The sequence below is a fragment of the Corvus cornix genome, chromosome 1 (assembly GCF_000738735.6).
Source record: "Corvus cornix cornix isolate S_Up_H32 chromosome 1, ASM73873v5, whole genome shotgun sequence".
NCBI lineage: Eukaryota > Metazoa > Chordata > Aves > Passeriformes > Corvidae > Corvus > Corvus cornix.
This window is the reverse complement of record NC_046332.1, coordinates 57,489,462-57,511,432: the sequence shown is the minus strand read 5'-3', so window position 1 is coordinate 57,511,432 and position 21,971 is coordinate 57,489,462. Positions and strand designations below refer to the sequence as shown.

General features: G+C 37.1%; 1 protein-coding gene across 1 annotated transcript in view; it reads right to left on the bottom strand.

Annotated features, from left to right (window-relative positions):
* The window catches only part of VWA8 (von Willebrand factor A domain containing 8), a 181,289-nt gene that overhangs the window by 50,519 nt on the left and 108,799 nt on the right, over positions 1-21,971 (bottom strand). Inside the window, exons 26-33 of the mRNA XM_039568168.1 lie at positions 20,215-20,366; positions 11,535-11,643; positions 10,469-10,607; positions 8,992-9,194; positions 2,274-2,390; positions 1,735-1,799; positions 1,510-1,635; positions 777-886 (exon numbers count right to left, since the gene is read on the bottom strand). Of these exons, the coding sequence (XP_039424102.1) occupies positions 777-886; positions 1,510-1,635; positions 1,735-1,799; positions 2,274-2,390; positions 8,992-9,194; positions 10,469-10,607; positions 11,535-11,643; positions 20,215-20,366 (1,021 nt within the window). The remainder of the gene's footprint in view (positions 1-776; positions 887-1,509; positions 1,636-1,734; positions 1,800-2,273; positions 2,391-8,991; positions 9,195-10,468; positions 10,608-11,534; positions 11,644-20,214; positions 20,367-21,971) is intronic.

Sequence of the window (21,971 nt, the reverse complement as noted above, 5' to 3'; positions counted from 1 at the left end):
TTCTCTGCTTGTTTCCTCTGTCTCTCTGATACATAATGGCCAAAACCTATGAACTGTTAGGTGGGATGCACATGTACTTCCAGTCTTCTTAAACCAAGTAAACTAAAGATTCTGTGCACCGAGATCAAATGCTCCAGATTGAAAAGGCTATGAGATTTGAAGACAGATATCTTACCAGGCAGAATGATGACCATTGGAGATTTCTGCCTTACTCTGTAACTAAGACATGCCTCAATGCCTAGCACCATCTGGGAATTTTACTGCTCAAATTCCCCCATCTTTTAACACAGGTGTGATGGCCTCAATGGCCTCCTGCACACTATCAACAGAACTACAGAAACTGTGACTTCTGTTCTAACAGTAGGTGGCTTGCATTTTTCTAAGGGTTGGGAAATCTTTTCCAGCTCATCTGAGTGTGAGTAGCAGACCTGCAACAGTCTACAGCCTGGACTCATTAATATATTTGTTCCCTTCTATTCCTGTTCTAATTCCTGCCTCGTCATTTTTCTTCCTTTTCCATTCTACATGCTTGTCTGTAGGGTCTTGAATGCTACAATGAAACAAAAATTCTTTATTCAAACAACTTGAAGTTTGATCATGGAATGTGCCATGCCTTGACAAAAGCTGTTATTATTAACCAAACATGATAAGGGGGGCAAAAACAGAATCAGAGAGATGGTTACTCAGACCTTTAAAGAGCCTTGTTTGTGCAGCTGCAAACAGAAATGATAAAAAGAAAAAAGAAAAAAGGAACTAGCCAAATTTGCATTCATTACCTGTTGTTAAGCCAAATCCCATGTCAGCTGGCTCTTCACTCAATGCATGCAGCTGGCAAACCTCACTGTCTTGAGCTTCCATATGGGCACGCTTGGTTAAAAGAAATTTCCTGTAAAGGATACACATTTATAATAATTCCCAACTAAACTTGTAACTTTAAACAATGACTTTTATCTTCGGAAACAGTGAAAACATTCTACATTTATATAAACAAGGTTATCAACACCTTTTGCTAAAACTAAATATAATTTCCCAAACATCTGTGAGATAGGAAAGGGTAGGCCAGCAAGTGGCAGATTTGTCTTCTTATTTACACACTTTCATTTGCTGTGTGTTCATGAAAATAAGACAGCAGAATAACATTTCTTTCATATGACCGTGAAAGTAAAGGAAGCAGGCTCTAACTCTGGATAATGTGTCTGTATTTCCAGGGATAGGTCCACCAACATTCTCATTTCTAAAGTTCAACACCACCTCAGTAGAATTAATATTAACATGCATACAATCAAAGTTAGTCTAGACTTTCAGAGGCTGGCATATCCTCTTCATTTCCTACTCTAAAAGCCTACCTGCAAATTCACCTCAGCAAATTTGCATCTTAAACACCCACTTTTCAAGTCCAGCCAGTCTCACAAACAGAAAAAACTAAGTATGAGACCAGGAGTGAAACTCTGAACACAAATGAGACACAAACAAGACATAATGCCGTCGAGACAACTAGGCTGAACTAACTTATTTGTTTTGTTTTCCACCAAGAGCCACCGGTCTTCAGCCACCAGGAAAACAGATTTCAGACTGATCGGAAGTGAGATGGTGTGAGTTTGACCCTCCAATACATCCAGTACAATAAGATGGTTTCTATAAAATTGGAAGGCAAGAAAAGAATAATCAGATAGGGATATACACAAGGAGATCCGATATAAATCAATTTAATACAAGGATATAATTTACTCTCACCCTGTTTCTTTGTAGAACACCAGCCAGTTTTTGTGTGAAAACTCGCGGCACATTTTGTAGTTGCTCTGTATAAAAATACATCATAGGGCAATTAGTGTTTGTTAGATTTGTCCCAGTGAGTTTCCCTGACTCCTCTGAAAGTGTACTAGTTTTTTTCCTTTATTTAGAAGAATCCATAGCTTTAATTGCCTCTCAAAATGCTATCTAGCTTGCCTTATTCCTACTCATAAATTGCATCATAACTGAGTTCATTATTTTGGACATAATTCATTGTAACAAAATGTTCCGTTATTTCCAGTTCTAGGCCTAAAAAGGGATATTTTAAAGATACATATCTTCAGACAACTTATTTATATTTCTTCTATCAATATTCCATAACAATGCTATTTTATGCATAAGACATTTAAACATAAGAGTAAACAACTAAATGCTTGGGCTGTAAAACCAGGAAAACCCTAATGATCCTGGGGTAGTTTTTCCAATACTGACATTTGCTTTTAAAAAAACTTAGTATAATAGCGGTAGGTGCTATTCCTCACCATCTCTTCTTTGTTGCTCCACCAAGATGTTCTCTTAGGAGAGTCTTGAGCATCTGGTGAGAGCAAAAGTCGGCGAAGAGCACCACTGCTTGTATCCAGCAACAACACAACATTGCTCTGTAAATGAAAAGCAGATCGATGTACATCTCAAGCCCATTTAAGAGACTACAACAAAACTATCTGAACCACTTTCACAACTCGAGCCACTTAGGACATTTCGAAAAGATCATCTAGATTTTGTTGCAAAACATAAGCTGGATTTTCTTGGTTCATTTCAAACTTCATAGAGAAATTGAATTGAAGAGGTTAAGTACATGCAAGGGCTGGAATGATATTACAGTTTTTCCATAGCATTTTATCTATACATCTCATATTAATCTCTGCATAATTTCTAGGAACAGGACTAGTATCATTTACATGTCTAAGATGCAGCTACAGGTAAGAGATATTAGTTCTGTCAAGTCACTAAAATATTTCACTTCAGTTTTTATGTTTGCTTACCATTTTTCTACTGTACCCATTGCTTAAGTCCCACTGAAGGTGAAAAACTGGTGAAAGAAAAAATGGCTCAGTACTTTCTCTCCAAGTTCATATTTCTGATACTGTGGAGCCTATTAAATATTCCAGAGTGTGACAATCCTTCTGTGACCTGCACACTCTTGATAGCTTATAGTGTCCAAGATAGGACAGTTGTTGGAGGACAGCAGGATGACTGAAGAGGATGAAGACCAGAAGCAGACACAAATCTCCATGTATCACATGAAAATATAGTCTGCTAAATTTTGAATTTCGTCAGATTTCTCATTTGTTCCTCAATGCCCAAGGGTCAACACATGCTGTCAAATGATGGGGGCTTTTTAAGCATTTCTTTTTGCAAAGTACTACAGCTGCTCCTAATGTTTTTAACTAAGAATTCAAGACAATTGTCATTCAGGGCCAACCTTAACTGCATCAAATGAAATTTAAAAGGTACAAAGGAATAAGTTAATTAAGCCTTGGGTTCAATTTTTTGTTTGCCATTCAAGGAAACATTCAGCTCTGCAAGGACATTAGGTTCTGCAAGGATGTACTAAAAGTAAACTGCCTACGTACAACATGTGCAATAACGCACAATAGACGTTAAGGAAGTAAAACATAAATTCCCACGAATTCCCCTAAATAAAACAAATACAAACAATCTGAGTCACAGCAGTTTTGTTCTTTTGGGTACTCTTCATACTTTCACTAGAAATACTTGTGAGAGTTAACTTTAATAATAACAGTAATTTGAAGCTAAATATGGTAAAGTATTTAAAATATTATCATGTTATTTGGAGCATTTGGGAATTTCAGTTCAAGTTCAATATTTCTAAAAAAAGAAGCTTGCTTATGTATTACAAACCAAAATTATAGAAATGTGGTTCAGGAAAAAAAAAATAGGACATTTGCTTTGGATTTTGGTTTTCTGCCATATTTCATTTATACAATCCTGAAACAGCATTAGCCTTCCACATGAGATAAAGAACACATACAAATCAATTACATTCTTCCACTTAGTGTTAAATTTATGAGAGCAGTTGGTAGTATAAAAAGCTTCTCTACTCCACCCCTTTTGATGTTAATGGTTTCCTTCTGTGCTAAGTGACTGATGTATATTCTGTCTGTGTTTAAGAATAGATTTTTGCGTCATTTGTGAACGCATCCAAGAGCAGCTCTGGCAGCTCTTCAAGTGGGCTGGGAAAAGACACTGGTGTGCAATTCCACTGTGTTTGTTCTTGACTGGGAGAAAAGTAACCTTTGGGCGACCTCCCGACCCCAATGTCTGGAATTCCAAGCTCTGGACAGATGCAATAACCAATCTTGTGAAGTGATGTGCCTTTATTTTTAGTTACTGCAAAGTTTCCCTTTACTTACTGCTGATTTTATTTTAACCGGCATTTCCTCTAAGAAGTTCTTAAACCAAACAGGGCTGTGACTTCATTTTGCTGGTGTGGGAAGTTGTTCCTTATGGTTTTGCAGAAAGAGGGGAGAGCTTGCGGAAGTTTCAGAGTGGGACAGTGCAAATAACTCAGTTTAACATTCTTGTATTCTTCTCTGCAAATTCACTCTCAGTTTTGATCTCTCTGCCCTCGATGCTCATGTCCTGAGCAAGCAAGTTGCAAACACAGATTCTTCTTAGCTGTCAGCTTCAGACTGAGGCTGATCCTTAGCTAGGCAGGGTAAACATACATCCACTTGCGTCCTGTCCCACCTTTTCTCACTCAAGGATCCCTTGAGTGATAGAAACATAACAATCCTGACACTGTAAATATTAGGCACACATACAAACATTAACACACTGTCCAGCAGGTTCAGTTGGAAAAAGTCTGTGCAAGAATTTATGGTTTGGGGCTCAAACCATCACATCTTCAGAGGTAGAGAAATGTATGCAAGTAGATTACTGGCAAGTGGTATCTTTCAGATGATTTGGGAGACTTTATTGTACTTGAGATTTCAGAGAACTCAGAGCAACAAGTAGTAGTATAAGCTTTGTGCTTATGGAAAATGAGCCTTCTTCCATTCTACAGAAGGTGCACACATTTCTATTTAAGCAGACCTTTACTATAAGGTGTACTCATAGAAAAGGAACATATAATATAATATAATATAATATAATATAATATTAAAAAAAAAGGGAACTAGTTTTTGAAGAAAATAAGAAAATACACCTTTTGTTCTGAAGACAAACGTCAGAATATTATGGGGACTAGAGGTTACAGAAGTTACTACTACTATGTTACTGGTCCTTCCATATTCAGGTCCTCACTTGTGCTTCAGGCCAGATCACAAACTGTTAAAAGAAGTCTTCTTTTAAAGAATGGTTGCCATCTTCTACACATGGTGAGTGAGGTGGATCTCTGTGTCACTTCCTGTGCCACAGACTCCCTCACTCCCTTGTTATCAGAGAGCTTTGACAGACCTGCAGGAGCACATGGGACAGGGAAAAGCATTTCCCTCCCTCCCCACCCCACTTCCTGACCAAGAAAGATAAAAGCAGAGTCAAAGCATGCTGGCAGGACACTGCCTGAACAAAGCTTGTTGTGCTCCCTAAGGTAGACTGTAGGTTACTCTGTTTGTCCAGTTGTAGCCTTTCAACACAGTGAAGTGCTTGTAAAAAAACCTGGAAGTGTGCTGTTAATTTACAATTAACAAATTGTAACAATTAGCAAATCAATTCTCCATGTGCAGTTTGCTCCTACAATCCCACATAAAATCATGCATGAAGGTTATCAGAATTCTTTTTGGTTTGTACTTGCTCTCCTTCTGAGCAGTAGAAGTGATAGATGCAGAAAGAAAAAGGAAAGTGCATATGGCGGGCACAAAGATTTAGCAGAAAATAAGAGTAGGCCTTGAAGTACTTGTGGGGAGGACAGATGGCAGAGGCATTTCTGCTTTGAAAAGATGAATGCAATTCCCATCTTACAAAGAAGTTACTTGAGATTTCTGAAGACTCCTTGCAAAGTCTATGAGTTTAGTCTGAACAAAAAGATAGAGTCAAACCAGCTTGCACTCATTGAGACCAATGGCCACCGTGAGGAATAAAATCATCTATCCTTTCTTCCAAGAAGATGTAAATGTGGCTTAAAATCAGATAAATCTCCCACTTGTGCCATTAAGTTAGAGCTTTGAGGAGTTTACTTTCAGTAAAAATTTATTTAGAAGGACAGGAAGGAATGATGATTTTTCATTTTATTTCACTGGAGGGCTCTACTGAATCTAGATGGATGTCATCTGGGAACAAGATAAAACATACAAGCTTATTTGAAGAGCCACAACATCATCATCTCATCTTTTCCAATAAGGTTATCATCCATTTTAAATTGTTCTTTTTCATAACTTAGTCAGAAACATTCATCTCCAAAGATCTCTATTAAAAGAAAAAAATGAAAAAACCTGCTTTTGGTATTGTCTAATTAATGGATTATATTATTTATGAAATAGCAGCTGTCAAATGGCCCTTTTATTTAATAAATGCAAGTTCTTATTTCTACAAATATTGTTAATACTTCTTAGTCTTCTTGCAACTAAACACAGATGAATCTCTAAAGCATCAAATACATTTTTTATATTACTTGTTCTTCTTGTTTTGTTTGATGCACCCCTGGTACAATGAGCTAACTCTTGTAGCGTTGCTCAAAATGCAGATGTGCCACTAATCTACTTTTCTTAACATATGAATGCTGCAGGTTCTGAGTTTATGCCTGCCAGTGATCTTAGTACACCCAAATGTAGGCATCTTGACTATATGTCAAGCATCCTTCTGTAGTCAGTGGAAAGAGAGAGACACATCCAGAGGGCAATTAAACATATTCTACTTTAGCTGAGATGAAATGCTCTTCAGGTCACCTTTATTCTCCCAGCAAATACAGAAGGTACTTGGATTATTATCTTAGATCATATGCTTACCTGCTAACATCAATAATAATGGATTAAATTTCATACACAGCAACATTCACCTCATTTCACAGGTGCACAGAGCACATGATTTTTCCATGGCTCCATTGCAGGAAGAGTTAGGAATAAAACCTAAGCTCCATGTGAAAAAATTACACTGCTTGAGAATCCCTCTTGTGATTCAGTGGGAACTAGAGATCCTAACACTTGAAACACAACATAAGGAATGATAGCAGTGGCTGTGAAGACTGTAACAGCAGTACTTGTCTAACCTGTGCTCCAGTGCCTCACTTAAAAACCAATCCCAAACAAATTACCAATGTAGTCCATGGATACAAGCATACAATATACAAGAGAATAATTATTCTTCTTTTTTTGTTTTCTGTTCAAGCTGCTTACTTAAGTTCTCAAGAAATCTAAAATTACTTTTGAATGGTGTTCTAAGTATAGGACTTTTTGCAACCCAGTTTGTAATTAAATGAAACATATTTTCACAAACAGTGAGTAAGGTCTGCCTTAATGGTAAAAATATGTAAAAAAGCCCTAAGGTAATGAAAACATTCTGAATATTTAAATTTTGTATTATTTTCCAGTCTAAAACAGGCTTATTTCCAGACAGGATGTATTCACCTGTAGCACTTGCCAAGAAAGGCAAGTCTGAAACTGGCAATATTTAGCTCTGTCAGAGAAAAACATGAGGTTACAGCATGACTGAAGTCATCTGGAAAGGGAAATGAACTGCCACAGTCTCTCCACAGAACAAATTTTACTTCAGAGTCAGAAAAGTATCTCTCTCATACTATCACTAAAAGATATATTCCATGAGGACAGCCAAAACGAGACTCTGAGATAACTACCTAAAGCTTCACAGAAGAACCTTAATTTCGGACACCAAATGCTACTGTGATTCGGTTAAAAACAAAATGGTAGGAATTTTGGAGACTTAGAAAGCAAAGAATATTGCTGGCTTTATATTAAAAAGTGTGAGACGTTCTAAACATTCTTAGATACAAGACAGACTGCCATCTGTTTTAGTTTCCTGCATGAACTGTGCCAAAGAGAGCCAAGAATTATTTAGAACCAAACAAATGTGCTATGTGCATCTCAAAATAGCCCAAATGGTATTTCTATAGCTGTTCAACAAGCAGGTAACCTCAGAACCATATTTTTTCCAGTTTGCCTTGGAAAGTATCCAACAGGCAGCTGCACCTGCATAGGCAGTTCTACAAAAGGCAGAAGGATTGTGTTTCTCGTAAGGCACTGAGCTTAACTGTAGCATTTGATACCAGAAAGTGGCATCAACACCCAACATGTGTTCCTGGAACAACAGTATTGCAGATACACTAGAAATGACTGAAAACTATTAACATCCCAACTCAATGTAGGAAAGGTTCTCCCAGACTGAAGTATTTCACCTACTGAAAAATCGACAGAAGAAATTCAAAGAAAGGAAAAACCAGACAACAGTAATGACCAGATTTAATGCCTGTATCAAACCATAGTGACTGGTAGCATAATAAACTATTATTAATATTAAATAATGAACAGCAGCAGCCCAGTATACACTGTTGTGTCTTCCCACTCCTGGGCAAAGAGGTTTTGAATTGGAAATTTTACAGTCAGTTCACAGATAGTAAGAGAAAGTGCAAAATATACAATAGTTGTCTTTAAAAAAAGCATTTGAGTCAAACCAACACTGAAATTGTCAGTGGTTCTCAGTTTGCATTGCTGATGTCAAGGCTTACCTAGTCTCCCTTCTAGTCTCGACACTTCACGTTACAGAACAAGAAATATAAGGATTCACAAAACAAATCACAAATAGTGAATGGAGCAAACACAAGCAACATTTTACTTTGTGACTCAGAAAACATCTCTTTTATACACTATTTGAAAAGTAAAAGGGGGACAAGATTGGAGCAGAACTTAAGTTCACATAAAACACTTTACTCTGCACTTTACAAACATATGCTGTTTGACTGAGACTCCTGAACTTTATCTACTCTCCCCCTTTCTCCCATAAAGGCCAATCTTCCTCTATCAGTAAGAGAAGACAAGCAGGTAGAACTCAGCTTCAATAATAGAAGAGGACATTGTCCAGCTAAAGAGTGCAAGAGGAAAATCTCCATATAAACCTAACGCTGAAGGCAACTCCCAAGCTACAAGTACAGTAAAAGAGAGAACATTCAGCAGGCGATAGCGTTGTCTGGACTATTTCAGTCTATAGAGATAGAGTCTCCAGTGATTTACCCTCATGATACTACTTTGCTCATGACTAAACATTTAGCTAGAATTTAATTTTTTTTACCTCCTCTTCATGTAGAACCACTTGACCTTTAAGTGGATTTCCCAGTGGTGCTGCAGTCACAAAAGGTTGCCAGACACTTCCAACTGTTCTTGGGAAGAGGTCATAAAGATCCACAAAGTATCCACTCTTACTAGAAATGTTCATGAAGTACAAGGAAACAGGATTGCATGTAGTAACATAAAGAATATTTTCATGTTCCTCTTCTGAAATAAGAAAACAAAATAGTGAAAGGCTACTGACATTGTCCATTTCTCTTCTGGAACTAGGTATGTCATAAACTTGGCAGATGATACAGCAAAAAGTACTAAAAAATTACCACTTCTGACAAGGGAGATAAAGAGAAATAATCTCTTGATATCAACTAAATGTTAACAGCCAGAATCTCACCACAACACTATTAACTCTAAACAAGCAGTCCAACACATACTTGTGTAGGCATGACTGCAGTGTCTGCCAGCTGTTAGCACGTTCATCTGATTTTGTTTGTGTATAATCTTGGTTCTTCTTCTTTCTCTATCCCATCCTCCCTTTAAATTCATGTATTTATTAATTAAACATGGGTTGAATGCAAACACTGTACAGAACTTTTCACATAAACCAATTCCTGAATAATTTCAGACAATTCTTGAAATCAATACAAAGCTACCTAATTTCTGTTTCATTGCCATGAAATTCTGCTAATGTATTTATAAATTGGACTGCAAGTAGAAAAAGCAGCATTCCAGGTTTGATCATTAATGATCTCTTTATAATACATAATAATGTTTAGACATGCTTAATGATGAACCCTAAAAACATTTATGAATACTCCCAATGGTGCAATACACTCTGGGACATATGCTGTAGAGGTAACCAAGGCATGTTTGGTCCAGGAAGAAAGAATCAGTATGAGCACAGAGGAAAAAAGCACAACACAACACTCTCCAAGTTAAAAGATTTATATTAAAATTGAATTGAGAGAGGAAAAGTCAAAGAATCGCTTTTGTCAAGTCATGCCATGTTGAACACACAAATTTAACAAACTTGCAATTTTGTGGCTGTGTTCTACTTTAATTACACATCTTTCTCTCAGTTTGAGAAAGATGCACATCCTTACAATGACCACAGTGACTCAGTGAAATTATGATCTGACTTCAGGGGATTATTTTTGCATTTCACCTACAATTTAAAAAAAAATAAAAAAGTTATTATTCCTATAGTCCACTCCCATACTCCATATTTTTAATTCCCATATTACAATTCCTAGTATTATTCCTATACTCTATTGCAAGCATACCTAGAAATACACACTACTATAAATGCACTGAAGTATTGTTACTACACTTGAAATTCCTCATACTGCCCTTGTATATTCTGCCAGTAGCTATTGGCAAGCACTTACGAAATCAACAGCCCAGTCACTCCTCATCTCCAGGACATCTCACCTATTTGTAACATTGCAGATCATTACAGAAGTCAGCAGCTTTTCTTACTGTACCTTTTGTTACTGTGACATCACAAATTAAGTTAATTTCATCTAAAGGCAGTGTCCAATAAGCAAGTTCTTCTGTGAAACTGATGGACCTGGCTTCATGTCGTTCCAGTGGAAAGCCTTGAATATTTAAGTACACAGGGCCCTAGAACAAATAATAACAATGAAGGCTTCCTAAAATATTCCACTCCCCATTCTTTATGAAAATATAAAAGCCTTCTTCATGCTGTAATGCTACTAACAACAAAAAACTACTAAATAATTTTTAAATTTAATATTAAACAAATTAAAGGGAAAAGGAAATGCCTTTTCTATGAATTCTCTGAACGTCCATACTACCATTTCCTTTACAGTATAGAAACCTCGTGACTCTCTTCTTTAGTCTTTCAATGGTTTGGAGCCATTATCACTTAGTAGCACGAAGGAGGGAGGTATCATGTACTGATAAAACACAGTTCATACAAGAAAAATGCAAGAATATTTCTGTTTCAAAGAAATTAAATGACAATTTCTTATTATATAAAGTTTAAATCTCACCCATACACCACATCAGAAGTACAGGTTTCTCCTTACTCGCTGGAGTAATAATTACTGAAGTTAAGCCAAGAACTCAAGAGCTGAAAATGACTTAGAAACTTTGGCTGCAGATCAAATTGTACCAAAGGTTCAGATTCAAGCTAAAGACCTGTACGAATTCAGCTGCATGCAAGATAGAAACAGAAAACAGTTTTCTTTTCAGTCTCTGATCTTAGCCAAAAATTGAGATCTGGGGCCTGTAACTGGCCACCCCCAATCATCCAAAACAGCTACAAAGTTCTTTCAGACAAGGTATTTTCAGTATTTTTTCAAGAACTTCTGGCCAAGCTTACTGATTTTCAAGCACATCTTACATTGTGAGGCATACAAAAATGGTAATTTTCCTAGTCAGTGTAAAAACTCCAAGAACAAGTGACAAGGACCATGCCTTGTATACACTCTTTTTCCTGAAGAAATTAATCACATTTTAGATTCTTCACATCCCAATACATAAAACCAGTATTATATGAATTAAAAAATACTTTAAAAGACAAACCTTTACATCTATTTTTTGAGTTTCTGATGGACACAGCATTTTCTGTTGTGCATTTCCTGGCCAATCGACTTTCCAGTAGCCCATAAATTTATGTTCTGGTAGTGGCAGTCTGTCAAATAATGTAGGAACAAATGAATATTTACATTTATTAACCAGTAAGTGATATGGAATAAATCATTTACACAACTGCATTTTTCCAACAAAATATATCTGAAGATTCTCTTGCAGAAAATGTTTCCTTGCTGAAATATTTCATTCGTTTTTACATTTTAAATCACAAAAAATTTAGCCTTCTGGACTACTAATACAGACACAACCTAAGCAGTATCATAGAAGAAGAAGCAATGCATATAATATGGCTTCAAAAGGAAAAGTTTTCCAGTCTGAATTATGTGAGACAGGCAGCAAAATAGATCCGAACCATCTCTTGCTTTGCTTTATTCAGATCAGGCAGGGTGGGACAGCACCCCTTAAAGGAACTCCTGTCAGTAGCTCATTCTTCTAAAAGACCAGCAGGATAAGCACAGTAAACACTGAGGCTTGTTAACCATGCAATGAAAGTTCTGCAAATTATTTCTGTTTATTGTACTACGGCTCACATGAACAAAGGCAAAGGAATACAGACATGAGAGTATCCCATTGCCCTCTGGCCAGTACAATCTACAGAGCGGACAGGGACATCTTCAAAACCCACATTTGCTTGCCTTGGTCTTATTTCCTCATTCCTGTACCTTTTATCTAAGGAAGAAATATGTAGACCACAACAAAGCTCATTTTTACAGGGAAAGAAAAAGCTGATATGTGACAATGTAGCATCACAGCAAAATAGAGACAGTGCGATTTTTCCTTCTTCCCTCTGAAGTGATTTACAGCCACTGAAAGCAGCTTGACTTCATTAATTGGCATGAATACCTTCAAACTAACGATCTCATAACTTCTGGCTTCTTTTATTTGGGACCAGTCACTCCTAAAGAGGCCTCCTATCAAAACAGCATTCTGTGTGACATGCTGCTGCACATTATTGTACAGCTACAGGACTTGGCAAGAGAATAGAAGACATTCCTTCTCCCAGTTTCTATAAATATCTTCAAAGTCTATTTTAAGGAAGTTCTCTTAGACTGTTTGTTAAAAGTATCTACTTGGTCTCTTCTGTACCATCTGATGATGCTCGCTCGTTCCTACTGCTACAATTATTTTTCCTCTCCTCACCAACCAGCCTGACACTTTTAGATATTAGAGGTTTGTTTTATATCATCTCTATATTGTTTTCAGAATAAGAAGGGATCCCAAATAAAAAAAAAAAAAAATTAAAGTCAGTTGGACTTTATATGAAACTTAGGAAATTTTAGTTTTATTTTATTTTCCCCCTAAGAACTTAAAGAAAAAGGCAGGGAATTAATACAGATATCCCTTAATCTTTGCTACTCATTCAGGAAAGATGTGTTAACATTTCTTAATGGTATATTGACACCAAACCTCAAGCAACAACAGGCCAGAAATCGCAGGCAGTCACTCAGCCTCCATCACCATTCTGTGTTTGGACATCTGCCAAGGCAGTCAGACAGCCAAAGACACTGTTTTGCAAACAGAAAATGGTTTGAATACTATAGATCATTGGTGCTCACAGATAAATAAATTGCCAGCTGCCAGCAATGCGCCAGTGGGGCATGTAATGAGGAAAGCACATCTCATTAATTCCCTCTGTTAGTCAAAGAACTGTGAGAATCTTCACTGCCTGTTTGTTGCCTGACTAAAAATATCAATAGACACCAATGTTTGCAGAGTGATTAATTTTGTATTTTTCCTCACTTCATTTTGCATTTTTCCATTCTTTACACCTAGCTAGTACAGTCAAAATTCTTCCCAAATGAAGAAGAGTAATTAAGCCAGATTAAAAAAAAAAAAAAAAAAAAAAAATCCCAAGTACAATACATGGCAAATAACAACATTCAACACCATTAGGAAAAAACATTCATGATGCAGTATTTCAACATATACAAAAATTCTTAGATAAATTTATTCACGCAGCTACAAAAACAGGCAATCAGTCAAATCACTAGACTAAATGTCAGTTTAGACGTCTGTGTTACTTCAGGCTTCCATTTGGGTTTCTAAATGATTTGCTGGCAAAGAGCTAGTTATGTCTTGAGCCACAAGCTGTCTTGTGTGCAAAGAAACCCTGGAGACTTCTTTTTGCTCTATGACTCTTGAGTAGCATAATCTCTGATATGTCTATAATCAGCAATAGTTATTTCCCGTTAGCTCAGTGGAACATCAGCTCTCACAAGGATTTGGACTTTGGTTTTAATTCCTTACACATTACTCCCATGGACAACATCCTAGAAATCAACAACTTTACTAATGATCATGAATAGCTATTAAAATTTAAAACAAAACATATGTTAATAACAAGCTCTAACCAAATACCCATCTTTTTATAGCAACAGAATTACAGATTGCATTCCCAAATAAACATTTCCACTCTGTTTCAGCCTTCTAGAGATTTTCTTTGCTAATAGTTCCTCTCCTCCCTCAGGAAAACTGATTTCTCCTTTCTCCTAGATTTTTGAGGTTTTCTTCTCTTCCCTGTTTCTGAATGATTTAGTTTCTCTCAGGCAGTAGAGCAAGCCATCATAAACAGCAAAGAGGAGGGAAAGTAGATCAGAATTTCAGAATAAAACAGAAAGCAGAGTTCATAATACGAAGCTCTTTGTCAAGAGTTATAGGGATCTCATTCTTCCAGGGCCTGACAATTCTTTTTTTCTGTCTCACTGCTCTCTCATGTAAATCTGGTCTAAGAAAGACTAGTATTGAAGAAGCTGGTGGCATTAAGATCTTACAATCAGTCTGCTTCCTGAATGACTTTCAGGAGGGAGTGAGGGTGCAGAAGGACTGGAAGAACATGTCCACACTGAAAATGTGCATACATCTTAACAGCCTTCCTCCAGTGAATATATATGAAACACATTGAAGTAAGGAAATTACTTTCTTTTCCCAGCACTTATAACAAGCAAATTTTAAAAATAACTTGAACTGACAGGATTAGTAAAAACTTCACTAGATGCTCCTGCCACGCTGCTGTATTTCAAATGAATTAACAAATAGCATTTACATAAAATGCAGATAGAATACAATGGAAATGTCAACACTGGCAAAAATCTGCAATGCAAAGAGATCTGATAGGTATAAAAAGTGCAGTGGTTGGGTAAGAATGGTACTAAAACTCCACTGGTCTCTCCAGCTGGGGTGTACAGAGCAATCCATGATTTTTGCCTTCCTCAAAAGCCGGAAAGGGTTTCTAGAAGAGAAAAACTACAGGTAGACTGCATTAATCTTGTAAGAAATACAAGATTTAAGAGCAAGTTCTAAGGAATTATTCCTGATCAGTTTTTTGATTACGCATCTGTCAAAGCCCATTGCTTAAAGAAAATTCAAAATTGTTTTTATGTTTATTCAACCCTTAATTTTAGATCCCGGTTTTCTACCAGATTACTGCTGTCCATGAAATGTATATATAAGCATTTTGTATTTTGATCAGAAAAGTGATTGCACAACACCTACAGCTGATGGGCCAATTCTACAAAAAATTACTATTTAACCTGTTTAACCTGAATTTCTCCATGCACAGCCGTCGAAGGGGAAATGATCTGTCAAAAGATAATTCTCTTGTGCTGCTAGAAAACTTTTCAAAGTGACACCTATAGAACACAATTTCTTTCCATTTTTATATTTTTGATTTAAGAAACAAAATTCATTTTAGGATATTTAAAAAAATGATCAAACAACAAAAAACTTAAATCATCAAACAACTGTGTTCAAAAAGTCAACAGAGCCTGCTTTATAAAGTTATTTATTTAGCTTTCAGAGAACATACTGAAAGATGCGTATGAATCTTGTAAAACTGAAGTTCCACTGAAAGCAAATTCTTCACTGCCAGACATCGTATTAGCACGGCTGAGGACATGAACTATGAAAGACAACAAAGCTGCTTAATATATGATCTTGTAAACCAGCTCAGTGCTGGCACAGAAGGTATTATTCAAGGTCTCCAGTAACAGCCTGTGCTCCATCTAGCTGAAAAGACTTCCACCCCACGTAACCTTTTTGGACTTAAGCAAGATACAGCTTGAAATCAGGAAAATTCCTTGCCAATCATTCTCCATAATTTATCCAAACATATTTTGATTTGAATTATAAGCAGTAGACATTCAGAAGAGTTGTATGTTAAAACTCCTGTTCCCTGGCAATTCCCCTTCCTCAGCTGGCCCCATGACACAGCGGGATGACAAGAGATACGTATGATATGAGCCATATCCAGTAATTACATTACCTGGGATGGGGGAAGCAACACAAAAGAACAGTCTCAAGAGAAAAACAAAGCTGTTAACATTTACATATTTACATTACATATAAAAAACTCAGTTCATATAAAACAAATATTGAAGTTATAGCAAGCACCTGGAAGTGAATAGTGACAGGAGGAAAAATGGCAATTTCATCAAGGATATATGTCAGAATTAGGATTAAATGCTGTTTTACCTAGAAATTGCAGATGGTCTGAACTGTGCACCAAAACGGCAGATTAACATGAATTTAGACAAATATTTAACAGATGTCAACAGGAAAAACAAAACGTAATTGTACATAAAGAAAGATAGTAAGTTAGTACCATGAATAATTCATTTTACCTACTATGTCTTGGCAAACCATCATAGACATCTGCTTTATACAGGGTACTGATAAAAATTATAAACTAGTGGACAGGTGGTACCAGGAGAGACAGACAGTATTTTAACACCTGACAATACTGAACATGTCAGTGCCTTGAAGAATGGTTATCCTACCTGGGAAAAAATCACAACTGAAGAAAGCAAAAAGACCAAGTAAAGCATTCCTTTACAGGTCTAATATACGATACTAATTTTGCTAATAAATAAATTAGTAACAACAAAAAAATTTCTCTCTTGAAAAAACTACTGCAAGAATCATTTTGTAAATGGTCATTTCACACCATGTAATCTTCCCTTCCAAGATTAGGTATATTAATTCCAGAATCTAATCTAAAATACTCATAAGGGTCACTGCTAGCATCTGTTCCATTTCCCCTGGATTTCAGCAATTTCAGCTGGATATATCCCTAAATACTTCTTCTATTGAAACCCCGTATTGTAGCATTTTGCTTGTGTGTCTCATGGGTTTTTTCCTATATTTACAGCAGTTATGTTGCAGCAGCACTTTAAATAATTCTGACTTACACAAGTTTTCTTTTCAATTAAGTAATAGGTGACAGACTTCTCCAAAGCTTATTAAAATAAAAATTCATGATAGTTTGGTCCAAGACATGCTTAGAGAGTACCTGCATAAAGGTGTCAGCATTTCACTGTAATGATTTTCCTCTCCCAGAATCTCCTGGAAATGCTTCCCTATTGCAAAATTTAACTGTACAGGATTTGTGTACTTATACAATGATTTTGCTGTTGGTATGACTAACACCCTCAGGCAGAATTGGTTTGGACTATTATCCCAGTTTTCATTATTACTTAGTAGAATCACTGAGCAATTTATTATGAGAGCTACTAAGTCTTTAAAGTCTACCAAAAAAAGACTGGGGCACAGAAGTCATCTGTGGAGATATGCTGCTGTCGCTAGAACATAGAAATCACACCTAGAAATCACACCTTCAGATTGCCAGCTTGTGAGAGCATAGAAGCAGGTAGGAAAACAAGCTTAAAACAGAAAGTGATCTTGACATGTCATAGAACCAATCTGAAAAAATCCAATACAATAAGAAAAATGTAAGTGTGAAGAAAGCTGCTCACATAGAGCAAAGACGGGGTAAGAGCTATGGAGGGTTTTGCAAAAAGGATGTGAAAATTTATGCTTAGAAAACCAGAGATGAGTTAAATATTGCACAAAATGCAAACATACTGGGGTTTTAAAAAGTCAATACATTTCTAATCTGTACTCTCTTACTATCTACTTGGCTCCAGGAAAAATGAACTAGACCAGTTTCACACCCAATACTTATCGATGGACACAAATCGAGTGAAGACAAGGATCATAAAAGAAAAATAAAACCTGTAAACAGAGGCCTTAAAAACAGGGCAGATCAAGAGGTGACTTTCTAGTGGTGAAGCTACTAAGAAACAAGACTGACTTGCCCTAGGAGGTTATAGAATTCCTCCTCTGAAGGTTTTCAGGCATAAATCATGAAAGAAATGAGATAAGGTTTTAGAATAACCTGCATCTTTTCTGAAGGAAGTGGGCTGGATTAGATGAACACCATTATCCTATTCTTAGATTCATGGAAAAAAAATAGAGAGGTCAGTACTCTAGTACCTTTTCTGCAGTAGTCCAAACACCATATACCCAATTACCTCAATGTGTCTGTCCATCACGGGAGCTTGCAATATGGGCTGGAACAGATTTGGAGAAATTATCTCAGTGTTCTTTAACCTCAAGGCAGAATCAACTGTGCCTAAATCTGAAAGTTGTGGCTGTAATTCAAGGTGATCTACCTGTGGCTTACAAACTCCATAGGATTAAATCTCATGACCAAAATCAAGGTTGTCTTGCAATGGAGGAGTAAGAACCTGAAATGCCAGCTGTTGTGGATGTGAATGAGGGATTGAGACCAAGACAGCTACATCATCAGAGCCAGGTGCTCAGCCCAGCAAGGTGAGATGTAACAAAAAGTTGCTTTTATCAGCTGTGGGTGAACTGCTCCTGTAGTTTCTCCTCCCCTGGGCCTTCAGTGTACAAAGCATGCTCACAGCTGCCTGTCTAGTGAAGTTTTTGATGAGCATCTTGTGGGTATCTTGTAAGTCTGTCATCCTTGGTGTAACCTGTCCTATAAAACCTCAGTGAAGAATTCAAAATGATCAGGTGATTATCTTTAATTCAAAATAATTACATCTTTCTTCTATGTTCTCACTTCTACACTGAGCAGTCCCCAATTACAGAAACATTTCTGTTTCCTAAACCTCTGATTGTCTCATCACTAAAGAGTCCTCTCCCATATCTAATACTTCTAAAATTACACAAAGAGCAAATTTCTCAAAAACTATGACAAGCATTGTAATTCTTTAAAATAGAAATTACCAAGTAACATTCAGCAAAGAAACTACAGCAAGAGTTTCAAGTGTGTTCCGTCAATTTGACAGACATTGTAGTTGCTCAGGTACTGGTTCCCCAGGCATGTAATAGTCCTGTCATCAAAATTAAAGGTACACCACAGGCACTACACTGCCAAGCTTTTTAAATAATATATGTAGGATGTTAATTATGATAACAGTGGTGCTGCAGCACAGGAAACTTACACATGGACACTTAACACCAAAGAATGGGTAAAGCTGGAAGGGACCACAATGGTCATTTGCTCCAACCTCCCTGCTCAAGCAGGGTCATCTTAGAGCACATTGCACAAGGTTGCATCCAAAGGTTGCTGTATATCTCCAGTGAGGGACACTCCACAACTCCTAGGCAATTCCACTGTTCAGTCACCCACACCAGAATCACTATCAATTCATCATGCCATAAAAATAAGTCCCTCCTTAGCAAATATAAAGTATATATGTCATGTGGCAAACTCAATTTTCCATATATCCATAAAGCTTTTTCCATGAAAGGGAAATATTTGTTTCTTCATAAATAAATTATGTATTAGAGCTCAAGACAGAGAAAGTTTTCTAATCACTTTTTAATATGATCTACTTAAGCCTGTTTTCTGTGAATTTCAGAAGAATGCATTACATTTGTTTCACAGAATCATAGAATAGTTTGGGTTGTAAGGGACCTTAAAAATCATCTGGTTTCAACCTCCCTGCCATGGGCAGGGACACTTTCCAGGTTGCACAAAGCCCTGTCCAACGTGGCCTTGAACACTTGCAGGGAGGGAACATCCATAACTTCTCTGAGCAACCTGTTCCAGTGTCTCACCACCCTCACAGTAAATAGTTTCTTCCTAATACCTGATCTAAACATACCATCTTTTAGTTTAAAGCCATTCCCCCTTGTCCTACCACTAAAGGACTTTGTAAAAGGTCTGTCTGCAGTTTTTTTCATAAGGCCCCTTCAGGGAGTGGGGGGTGGCTTGAAGATGGGAGGGCATTACTATGTAATGTAGCTGTTTTGATTCTAACCTCTGGAAAAGAAGTATATGGTGTAACATGTCAACTGGTAATACAGTTAAAAAATAACAGTGATTTACAGACACATACAAAAATGGGCCTTAGAGCTTATGTGCATTGCCCCATTCAGGAGAAATATTTTTGTAGAGCCCTCTGTGAGCATCAAAGACAAAAACCAACTACCACTGAAGACAACATTTTTATCTGCAGACTTAGGTGGTAACTAACCAGACAGAAGAGTATTGCAATTCAATTAAAAACACAGGAAAAGAAACAAGTATTTCCCTTTATTAAGATATACCTGTTTACCTTACAAGCTACTAATATGTACATGCACATTAAAGATTAAACATTAATAATAAGCAAATACTCGATCATGAAGTAATTTATATTGTTGTAACTTATTTGGAAGATTATAAATTTGAACCAGTGGAGGACTGACTTCCAAGAATTCCAGGATGTTTTTAGATCAATTAGCAGCAAGATAACACACTAAAAAAAGTGATCATGAGAAACATGTCTTCTTAATATATATCTTATGTTATTCTTACTCCTTGGCCAGCTGTACATTGGTCGGTTTTGCTCCAATAGGTATCCCATATTTGTGCAAAGTCTTGTATAAAATTTCACGCATTTCATTGTTGTAGGAGTCAAAGTCAAATACGTTTCGAACCACATTTGCGAGCCCTTCAGATGGAAATTTCTGTAAAGAAACAGACCCCCAGATATCTTTTAGTGACTATTAACTTACAGCATATCATTATGTACTTCTAAAATGAACAATTATAACGTTAACTCAAGTAATCTTTACTTTTTATTTCCAGAACATCGTTTCAAGTTAGAATGAAGTCACTGACACTAAACTTGACTTAAACAAAAAAGCATGTGGCAATTATTTAATACTAAACACCATTAATGGTTTGAAGAATTGTTTTCATTATATACCTAACAAGATGGTGTAGTCATTGGAGAATATAATTAATACTAGCCGGTATTTTTAAAATTTGGTTTCTGTAAACCGTGAAGATCTGACACAAATACACATATTCATATAATTCACCCATACAATCAATTTAAGAATTCTGACTCTTAATGCAGGATATAGAGAAGCAGATAATACACTCCTTGGCTAACAAAAAATATTTTAGGTCATGATGGATTTTAGTAGAAACAGAAATCCACTTAAGATTCACAAACTTTTTTTTCTTAGGGAAAAATACTAGTTGAAATGTGCTATGTACATTTAAAAACCCCAAATATTTATCAGACTTTCATTAGGACCTTCAACAGAAATGAAAGTTTCGTTACTGTGCTGGACTGGTTATTCTGGATGAGGAATTAAATGGTTGGATGGTTGCATCCAGAGGGTAGCGGGCAATGGCTCAAGGTCCTGATGGAGATGGGTGACTAATGGTGTTCCTCGGGGGGCTGTACTGTGACCAGGACTGTTTATGATATTCATCAGTGACACAGTGGGACTGAGTACACTCTCAGAAAATTTGAAAACGATACCAAGCTGAGTGGTACACCTAACATGCCTGTGGGATGGAATGCTATCCAGAGGGACCTGGACAGGTGGAGAAGTGGGGCCACAGGGATTTCATGAGGATCAACAAGGCTGTGTGCATGGTCCTGCACCTGGGTTGGGGTAACCACTGGTATCAGCACAGGCTGGGGAATGAACAGATCAAGAGCAGCTCTGACAAGGACTCGGGGCTGCTGGAGGTTGAGAAGTTGGACATGACCTGGCAATGTGCATTTGCAGCCCAGAAAGCCAAATGTGTCCTGGGCTGCATTCAAAGCAGTGCAGGGCGAGGGAGGGAATTCTGCCTCTCTACTCTGCGCTGGTGAGACCCCACCTGCAGTGCTGCATCCTGCTCTGGGGTTCTCCACATAGGAAGGACATGGACATGTTGGAGTGAGTCCAGAGGAGGGCCTCAAAGATGATCAGAGGGCTGGAGCTCCTCTCCTGTGATGATGCCATGACGATTTTTTGCCTTTTCTTTTATACCCCTGTTATACCTTTCTACAACTTCTGTATTCTTAGTGCTTTTTGCCTACATTCTTGGACTTGTTTGTCAAGCTAGGAGACTAAACATTTTAGAAGCTTCATAGTTAGGGATCAGAAGGCCCCAGACACTAAGGTCCTCTCCAGAACACATTCTGTAAATTAAGATAGAACCATCCAGGGGAAGGTTCCTTGGGGAGGGAGGCTCATTCGAGCCTCTCATTGGGGAATTTTTGATAGATATGCTAATTAGTAAGACCTATACTGTTATACCAAATCTTTTGTGAGGTGCATTGCAGT